The 10,549-nt window shown below is 29.7% G+C and overlaps 2 protein-coding genes across 3 annotated transcripts in view; one reads left to right on the top strand and one right to left on the bottom strand.

Moving 5' to 3' along the window:
• LOC115235677 (galectin-4-like) overlaps positions 1-6,238 on the top strand; it is a 9,933-nt gene extending 3,695 nt beyond the window's left edge. The window contains exons 2-7 of one of the 2 annotated variants that reach the window (XM_029807600.1): positions 2,454-2,539; positions 3,521-3,731; positions 3,871-4,068; positions 5,340-5,428; positions 5,516-5,710; positions 5,821-6,238. In XM_029807600.1, coding sequence (XP_029663460.1) covers positions 2,454-2,539; positions 3,521-3,731; positions 3,871-4,068; positions 5,340-5,428; positions 5,516-5,710; positions 5,821-5,962 — 921 coding nt within the window. In that variant the 3' untranslated portion in view covers positions 5,963-6,238. Of the gene's footprint in view, positions 1-2,453; positions 2,540-3,520; positions 3,732-3,870; positions 4,069-5,339; positions 5,429-5,515; positions 5,711-5,800 lie in introns of both variants that reach the window. The other variant, XM_029807602.1, reaches the window with a different exon arrangement.
• The window catches only part of LOC115235678 (acetylcholine receptor subunit alpha-type acr-16-like), an 8,529-nt gene continuing 4,122 nt past the window's right edge, over positions 6,143-10,549 (bottom strand). Inside the window, exons 5-9 of the mRNA XM_029807603.1 lie at positions 10,119-10,333; positions 9,580-9,750; positions 7,821-7,970; positions 7,008-7,177; positions 6,143-6,561 (exon numbers count right to left, since the gene is read on the bottom strand). Coding sequence (XP_029663463.1) covers positions 6,328-6,561; positions 7,008-7,177; positions 7,821-7,970; positions 9,580-9,750; positions 10,119-10,333 — 940 coding nt within the window. The 3' untranslated portion in view covers positions 6,143-6,327. The remainder of the gene's footprint in view (positions 6,562-7,007; positions 7,178-7,820; positions 7,971-9,579; positions 9,751-10,118; positions 10,334-10,549) is intronic.

The following is a 10,549-nucleotide window of genomic DNA, read 5'->3' on the forward strand; positions in this document are numbered from 1 at the left end:
GCCATAGTATATCTAGACCGAGTGTTGAGGATTGGGGGCCGATGCCCACGTAGAAAAGGACATACTCTGTTTCGTGCCCCTTGCGTTCTCTCTCGCTCGCACGTAGCATGACGAAAGAGAGCGCTATGCTCTGTGCGAGCGAGAGAGAACGCAAGGGGCACGAAACAGAGTATGTCCTTTTCTACGTGGGCATCGGCCCCCACTCCTTAAATAAAGGCAAACGCTCGGTCTAGATATACTATGTCTATGGTTGTCCTTTTGCATCCATTCCGCCTCATATTTTCTCAAATGGTTCTGTTTTCCCGGTGTTACCGGTTTTCTCATCTCGCCGTTTACATATTGCCATACATCGTATTTTATGAGCACTGCTTTCATTTGTAACTTCCAGGTGTCATAGTTGTCTCCATGAAGAGCTTCGATTTGTGCGAAGCTTGACATGCTCATTTTCGCGCTCATTTATACACACAGCACAGCAACGTACGATGTTTGTTTTCGAGATGCACGATGCACGTGGCGCATTTAACCTCCCAACGTTTTATGTTCTTCCGACGCTTATTCCGTTCTATCTTGGGCCCATAACCTGTGAGCAAGTGAGCGTAGGAAGAGAGATTGAAGATAAACGTCAATTTAGGATCGCACACGTTTATTTAAACAATAACTGCACCTCGTATTCATGATGCGCTCCCGAAATACAATGCAATAGTATTATACGGAATCTTGGATATATGTATATAGATACAGAAGCAGCGCGTCACGGGTCACGGGTCACGGGGGCGGCCGCTCTGGGTGCGCAGAGGGCAGCACATTTAGGCCCTGCATACAATAGAGAAAATAGTAGGAATAGGAATAAAATATTAAATATCAGGAGGAGCAATTTGGAATTATTTTACTTGAAACAAGGAAACGGAATGGGTTAATTATCTCTAATTTTTATTTTTTTATTTTATTATGCGGTTATTTATTCCGTTCCCTTGTTTAAAGCAAAATAATTCCAAATTGCCCCTCCTGATATTTAATATTTTATTCCTATTCCTAATATTTTCCCTATTGTGCGCAGGGCCTTAGGGCCAATTTCACCAAGTCCGGTTAGCAGGGTGGTTAACTAAAATGACATGAATGCTTGGTTTTCCAGCTGCATAAAGTTAGCCGGACCACTTTAACTTTTTGAGAATTAAAATTATCTAATCGTTTGGTGGTCGTTTGTTGATGATTGGTAACAGTAAGTTTGGATTTACAATAGATGTAATAAGCCTCAAGCCATATGAAATTGATCAATCACAGTCAAATATGAGGAGAATAATTAATTATTATCGGTAATTTTTTTACGGCTTAAGGCTTTTATTATACCTACTGTAGATCCGGCCTAACTGAACTTACGGATTACTAACAGAATTTTAAATCGATCTGTTTAAATAAAATAATTAGTAAAATACACTATTCTTAAAAAAAAAAGGGAACACTTCATACCCTAAAAATTAGGCTATTTTCAAACCACTAAACTCAACGAAAAATCATCGTCAAAAAATTAAAAAAGCATTTTAAAGCTTGAAGTTTCAACTTTAATGCACTGTCGGTAGATCAAAAAAATTTTTTATCTTCCTTGTTTTATGCTTTAGAAAAGAACACATTGCTTTGTTCCTGAATATAAGGCATTTATGATACTCCGCAACTTGATAAAAAAATTTTTCTTAAAAAATTTAAATCAAGTTCCACAGACTAAAACATTTTGCGTATGAAACGCTTTTCTAAATTTTTGTACGATTTTTTTTGATCGGGTTACACGATTTTGAAACTAAACCTGTATTTTTTTAGAAATGAGAAACTAAAAAATTAAGAGAAAAATTATTTTAATACAGTTAAGAGTTAAAACTTCAAGATTTAAAATACTTTTTTAATTTTTTGTTTATGATGATTTTTCGCCGACTTTCAACGGTTTGAAAATAACCCAATTTTTAGCATATGAAAAGTGTTCCCTATTTTCTTTTTCTTCCATATTTTCTCACAATTACATAAAATATTCTTATTCTTCTAGATTGCACAATAAATGTTATACACATATTGTAAAAGAGAAACTTCTCGATGATCACTAATGATCTGCAGTGATATGTAATATTTTGTATATTCAGTGATTAATGTCGATATAAACTATGTAATAGAACTTTACACGTCATCGGACGATTGTAACGGGTGATAAAATCAAGACAATTATCACTTTTATCTTCTATTAGTTATTGCATCGAAGGCTTATGCTCTTGTAAATAGATATAATATACACAGTGACAATTGCTGCAGTTCATAGCGGTGATGCCAAAAGTTTCGGATGTTGTCGCGCAGGAAATTAACATCAAAAATTCGCATACGAACATTGACGAGTATTTATGTATGGAAATTCACAAATCATTGTTACAAATATTGGATACATTGATGTGTGTGTCATATTGTGTTTGTTTCAGAATGTCGGCAAACCGATTCCACTGCAACCTTTAAAGCCGACATCTTCCATCATTCTCACCGGATACATTCCTGAAAACGCATCGCGGTATTCGTTTCGAATTATTATTTTTCTTGTCTATATGATTACTACTTCAAATTTTTATAGACATAGATATTTACTTGTAGCGCATTATTTTTTAATACCGGATTTTTTGGTCAATTTGTAATCGATCTTTTCCTTAGTAAAAATGTTAAATCACAATTTTCGTTTTGTAAATGATCGAAAAACTAAGCTTTTTCACGAGTTAAACTACAGAGAGACCAAATAGATTACAAAACTACATTTTTCTCAACTATTTTTTAGATATAATTTACTTTAATTTAATATAGAATTCTAATATAAAGCTTAATTATGAAGACATATGATATTAGATTGAAAAGCTGCAATAAATAATGATTATTTCCGATATTTTCATCACATATAGAATATTTTTATTTGGCTTGTATGTCTGAAAAATCTTTATTACTATTAAACGGAAATTTATAAAAAAGAAACTCTTATATAGAAAGACAAAATTATATTGTGTATATAAAACAATTATATTATCCGCGCTTTTTTCAAATTTTGATATTTATTTTTTACCATTTATAGATATTAATGAAATTCATGATGTTGTCATCTATTTAAAAAAATATAAATAATTTTTAAATTGCAAGATGGAAAAAAGCCTTGATAAAAAAAAATTTAGTAATTATATTTACTTCTTTGAGAGAGAGAGAAAGAGAGATAATTAAATCATTTCTTTCTTGTACAAATGATATTATCAATAGCAATACAAATATTTTAAACCAAATTAAATGGAAACATCTCTTATACTGTTTATGTTCAGAATCTTCTAAAGAGTTACTAGTCCTTTTTTCGATTATTAACGAGCGTGTCAATTTATAAAAGGAGCTTAGAAGATAATCAATTCTATCAATGTTTTTGAACTTATTATTTTTTAAAAAAGATTTTAAAATTATTATATGTCGAACTTTTGTTCATGACTTTTACACAATTTATCATGCGATTTATACTATGCGATAGATTTTCGGTGAATTTAACATGCAAGACATCTGGAAACATCGCTCTGCATTTTAATCCACGACTGGACAGGGGCTACATCGTCAGAAACACGAAAGTACGTGGATCCTGGGAGGATGAAGAGACTTGTTCGCCCGCTGGTTCAAGCGGATGCATTTTCCGCCGAAACATCTACATGCATCTTATGATCTTCTGCACGAATGATGCGTTTCAGGTGATACACGTAAAATATCTTAAAATTAGCGGGTGCTCTGTTAATCCATGCGATGGCATACTTCTCTTTCTTTTTTGGAAGATTACATTGCAACGATAAGTAAATTTTTTAGACTTTAATCATCATTTCTGCGTTGTAGATTGCGGTGAATGGAGAGCACTTCTGTTCCTTTTGCTATAGATTGCCTCTCGTAGATATAATGGCCCTAGAAGTTAATGGCACTATCGAGGATATCAGAACTCGTCAACTTAATTTATTTGTATATCCAGATGCTAACATTTGCCGGCCGTCCCGGACATTGATTCTAACAACCGAAGAACCGCTCGTCGATTTTCTAGTAAGATTTACCATTTTCTGTAAAAAAATTGAAATATTAATTCATAGAATGTAATCAAATGAAAAAGAAAAACGCTAACGATTTGCTATACATTTACTTACATTTACAAAATTTGCAAGATTGCTGCAAAGACGAAATAAGATTCTGTGCTGTGTGGGCGTTTTCATATTTCAAATAATTTTAGTCAGTTTTCAAAAATTCTTATCTCTGAATTTATTTTGTAAGAATCAGATACATCTGTCTTAAATAATCGCACATAGATTTACATATGCTTCACAATTGTTCTACCATATCGATTTATTATTGGAAAAATATATCTTTTAAATTAAATTTTTTCTACAGAATTATTTTTTTTCCCCATATAAGATAGTATCCTTTGGGGATAACATTCCGTTTTTATTTACTATACTGAAAAAAATGTATTAAATCCAAAAAAGTTCTTTTTTATAAAAAAAATTTTTTTTCATATTTCAAATAATTTTAGTCAGTTTTCAAAAATTCTTATCTCTGAATTTATTTTGTAAGAATCAGATACATCTGTCTTAAATAATCGCACATAGATTTACATATGCTTCACAATTGTTCTACCATATCGATTTATTATTGGAAAAATATATCTTTTAAATTAAATTTTTTCTACAGAATTATTTTTTTTTCCCCATATAAGATAGTATCCTTCTTTGGGGATATTCCGTTTTTATTTACTATACTGAAAAAATGTATTAAATCCAAAAAAGTTCTTTTTTATAAAAAAAATTTTTGATTTAAATATTTGCAAAGGAATTAATTATTTCAATCAAACAACAAATATATTTGAATTAGTAAAATATAAAATAAAAGCAAAGTATTTGCAAATAAAAAAAATTTTGTTTATTTTGTATTGTAAATTTTGTTTGTTTGTATGTATTTTAATTTTATTTTTATTAAAAAATTTTGTTTTTTTATCTTTATTATACTAAATTACTTTCTTTAAAAAACTTTTTTTTGTTTTTGGCTGCTTGTTTAAAAAACGCAGGTTTTCTTCATTTTAATAAATAGTTTTTTATCTTCAAATAAATATTTTTTTATATTGTTTTAAATAATGCATTTTAAAAATTATAATTTTTATTACATGCAACTAATAATTTATTTAATATAACCAAACATTTTTGGAAACAAAATATATGTTTATTTAAGTAAAAAAAAAAAATCAACAAAATGTATTTATCTGATAAAAAAAAAAATTATTTTTAATGTATAATATGAACAAAACTTGATATCCTTTTTTACAGGACGTTCCCATCACTGTGGGTATTGGTAGTGAATTTCGCGTCGGTGCTAGTTTATTCATCGTTGGAAGATTGAAGCTACTTCCGCACTCGTGAGCGTTTGAGATTGTAATCTACGGCGTTTACAATATTCTTCTACGTTTGTTTCTGCAAACGAGATGTATCACGATCTTTTGCAGATTTTACGTGAATCTGCAGAGAGGCAAAACTATTTATCCTCATCCCCTTATACCACTGCATTTAAATCCACGTTTTTTATACGGCAATAGTGCGCCGTACGTGGTCATGAATTGTTGGAACAATGGCACGTGGGATCACGAAGAGCGACATCAAGGCCACTTATCCTGGATGCCCGGCCGAGATTTTTTGCTTACGTAAGATATCCGCGAAGATTCCGCGAATTTCCAAAAGAATTTATCGTGTGTAGAAATATTGTTTACCGTTGTTGATTTCCATTGTAACAGATTCGTGTTTGCTTTAATAGCATTCGATGCGAATACGAAGGATACACAATATGGCTGGATAGTAAGATGATCGGCGAATTTAAGCATAGATTGCAATCAACAATTGTGGACACTCTACGAATATCTGGCGATGTCGTACTTTATCAACTCAGTATGAATTGATTACATCTAACCGGACTACAACATGTATACGCAATACTGCAATAATTGACTATGTGAAAAATGATAATGATTGTATGTTAGAGCGCGGAGGTTTATGGGGTTTTACGTTTGAGCCTTTTCAGTGATCGCAAAATATGCGATGCAGATGTATTTTCGATATAATGCTAAGATGTTTTCACATACTTTTCTTGGTATCATATATTTATATATATTTACATTTGTATATACTACGAGAGCTATTTATTTATGAGAATAAATCAATATCAAACAAACAATTCATATGATTTGTTCACATATATTCCAGATATATATTAGATTATCGAGATATATTAAAGCGACTTGTAAGAAAACTTTCATATTCCTAACTAACTTATGCACACTATTGCCATTGTTGCTAGGATCAAGCAGAACAGTACGAAGGCGATACGATCAACGGCCGTGCCCGCGAGAATCCATTCCAATTGCGTGGTGTTCTTTGTCGGCGAAATTATGTTCTGTCGATCTCCATCGTCCGAAATATTGGACGTCGAATTGGTTGTAGATTCCTCTGTAAGTTTACCACGCAACTCTTGTCCTGGCATAGGACGTCGCGATTCGATCTGGATAAATTATTGCCAATGATAAATTAAGAATTTGTTAAAATTTATCAATGATTATGTTATTATTATCTTCAAAAACGTGCAGTGTTTTAAGATTGATAGAAAAGTACAAACATTAAAACAAACATGAGTACATAAGTAAAAATTTTTGAAATTGCAGGAAAAAAAAATATATATATAATACTTTATTCAAAAATGTTTTATTCAAAAATATAAGTCAGTAAATATATCGGAAAAAGCTTGTTAAATATATTCGAATAATATAAATAATATTATTCAAAATTTGACAACTAAAATAAAATGTTCAAAAATAGATAATGTAAGAATAAACAATTAGAAAGAGAGAGAAAAAGAAGAGAAAAGAGAGAAAGAGACAGTGTATATAATTCATATACACTTACGAATGAATATATATAATAATATTAAAACGATAATTAATTAATTACCACACTTATAAGCTCGGAAAGTCCTAACAGTTTTCCAGGCCAACTTAATAGACATAATCTGATATTCCGTGGAAGTGGTCTGCAGTATGTTCTTTTTGACATGTTAATCACCAATATTGATAATACCAACGAAATTGTTACTAGACAGAGGCAACCACTATAGAAATAAACTGTAAAAGCAAACATTAGTCAATGACGATGTATATTGTTGTCTTTACAGCACACAGTGCGATATTTACTCATTTTAAAAGGACAAATATTTTTTCTGATTATAATTAAATGTATACATAATTATTTAATTATATATATTTAATTATTTAATTTATTTTATTACGTTGCTATTAAGGTCGAATGATTTAATGTTGAAATAATGTAGTATATGCATATGTAACATTATATGCAATATAGCTTTAAAATTCAGTTATTTATTTATTATTACGTTTTAGTATTGCTTTTACTTATGCAAAAGTGGAAATGCATAAATAATAAAAATATGATTTTTTGTTTTTTTTAAACATTTTAGAAAATATTAATATTATGATAGTATACTTGTTCGAAAGTATTTTTTTTAACTGTAATAGTATAAATTTTGCAATAACAATTAATATTTCAATTATTATTAATATTTATTGTCAGTTTAAAATTAGAGCTTGGACACAACAAATCAGGTAAACTCAAATCAGTTAAAACACGTTTGTCCTCCTAAGCCGAGCAAATTTCTTACTGTAGCATGCGGTTAATTTATTTTCTTTAATACGTAATTGAAAATAACTGAAGAGATTTCGAAAGAATCAAGCTTTCACGTTAGTCTACCTATGAGCGGAGGATTTGCAGTTAATGGTATTTTAAAGCCGAAGTAGACTAAAAACACGGCAATGATTAATACAGTACAGGCCGCAACATTGATCTTCATTTCACTTTGAGGTGGTAGCCAAAACGTGACCAGAACCAGGAAAACTATGGCTGAAAGTTCATATCGTAAATATAATAAATTAAATGGATTAAATTCAGCATCAGGTTGTGTGTGATAAGTTTAGGTTTCGAACTAATTTTACAGTCGGTTAAGGATGTTTTGGCTGTACAATAATAGCAAAAAGTTGTCAAAATTAAAAAGAAAACATTTCTTATACTTATACTGTTTGAAAAATGAAATAAATAAATCCGGATAAAAAAAATTAAAATATCACAAAATAATATGGTTTTTATATATATATAATTCTTTATAAAAAAATAATTATAATTAATATTTTTCCTAATTTATGACAAAAACTTTTGGTTATAAATATCCCCTAAAATCAACTGTGAGAAATAAAAAAAAAAAAACGAGTAATTTACAGGAAGATTTTGCGTTACTATAAGTATTTTTCTACAATATTTTGTAAATTATTTTTAAATGAGTAAATGGATTTAAATCAAGTTTTGTACAAATATTTAAGCAAGAATGTTATTTCCAGGAACCCTCAATTTATTGATAGGATTTTTTATCAGAAGAAGAATGCCGCAAACCTTAATGCGCTGCGATCCACAGTTTCCGAGATATTAATTTTTTAAAATTGTAATTACAGCAATACTTTCGCCACAACAATTGATGGTAATCTTCTGACATTATGTATGTTTTATAAAATGTATTTTTAGCAGGTCCATTTATTTATATGTAGAAAAAGAAAAAGCAAACGCGCAGGCAGGCGCAGCCCCTCCCCTGCACCCTCACCCGAAAGAAAACTAATTTAACCCATAGGTTAAATAAAATAATAAGAGAATAATAATAAATATTTAAAACATTCCCCTAGGACATATCCTAGGGGAATGTTTTAAATATTTCTTATTATTCTCACTTTACTTATTATTCTTTATATATGTATATTCAATTGTTGCATTATCTAAAAAAAAATTAAGATTTGTTGCATTAAAAAATTTTGAAAGCTTGATATATTTTTTCAAAAAATAATTAAAATTTTGAAACATCGATATCTAGAAAACTATTAATAGTAGCGCATTGTGGTTTGCGGCATTCTTTTTCTCGGTACAAAATCTGTCAAATACACCTCTATATCAAACTGAGGGATCCTAGAAATAACATTCTTCCCAATATTTATTAGTTTTGTTAATATATATAAAAATTTTTATTTGACTGGCAATGTTTTTCCTTGTCAAATTTGTCAATAAGTGCTACAATATGCGATTTTCCATAAGAATCGATACAAATTTTAAACTTAAATAATTTCCAAACCGTTAAGAGAATTGTGCTCAGGTTTTGCATAGATACTCAGAAGAAATAATAAAACAGTCTACAAAATTTTCATTTTGTCAATGTTTTGACATATGACACATACATCCTTAATTCGCAAATGATCGCAACGATGTTATCATTATATAGGAGCTTTTACGTTTTTTAAATCATGCTATTAAAATATTTTGTATAGCATTCGAGAAAATGAGTAACATATATATTTATAATAGCGTATATATATTTATGATAAAAATATATACTTGATATTTTAATAAACACATGTAAAAAAAGTTAAATGGTATAAACACTAATATTACTTAAACACTAATTATTAATACGTACCGGCAGCAGGCATCAATAATATACTGCAATAAAGCCCGGAATTCCTTTTTAAGATCATCTTAAAATTTAAGTTGATGTATGGATCCGGACAACAAGAGTATATGACCGCTTCGCGATTTTTGCTCAAATTTACTAGCTTCCACTGCGCGTTTTTGATGTACATCGGTTCCTGTTATATAAAACATTAGTATCTTAATATAATTTCTAATAACATAACATATCCTTGAATTATATATAACTCCTTGAATTATATATAACTCGAAATTATTCAACAAAAAATACCACAAGTATTTAAATTCAAAGGCATTTCTTTTTTATTTTTACATGTCTTATTACTCAAGAGAATAAAAGTAGTTCAGAGAATAAAATATTTAAAACGAAGTATATGCTACACTATATATATAATGATAAGGATGAGATATGAAGTATTTGGATGTACATAATAAACAATAAAATATTTTAAATATTCCTTTTAATGTATCGAATAATAGTCCAGTAAAATAGTATCTGAAAATGGCAAAACGGATAGACAAACCAATTTTTTTGAGACGTGCCCAATTGCATATCAATTTGCTCGCCGTGATACGTCCAAGAACCGAACGTCATATTACAAATCTGCGTATCGAAGGGCCATAGACGAAGATTCAGCTCGCAAAGTCCGACAAATTGCGCGGGCGGCACCCATAAAACTCGACCGTCATGATATATGATGCAGGCCGTATCACCATAATGCTCGACCGTACCGGCAGTTCCGCTAGACGAAAAATATACTCCTAATAATTTATGTATAATTTTGTTACACCAAAAATAAAATTCTTTTTAATCAAATAAATACATTTTGTTAATTTCAATTTTTTTACTTAAATAAATATATACTTTGTTTTCAAAAATATTTTGTTGTATTAAATAATATTATTGTTATTATATAAGAAATATTATTAATTGCATGTAATAACAATTATAATTTTTA

This window comes from Formica exsecta, unplaced genomic scaffold, assembly GCF_003651465.1.
Source record: "Formica exsecta isolate Colony F162 unplaced genomic scaffold, ASM365146v1 scaffold231, whole genome shotgun sequence".
In the NCBI taxonomy this organism is placed as follows: Eukaryota; Metazoa; Arthropoda; class Insecta; order Hymenoptera; family Formicidae; genus Formica; species Formica exsecta.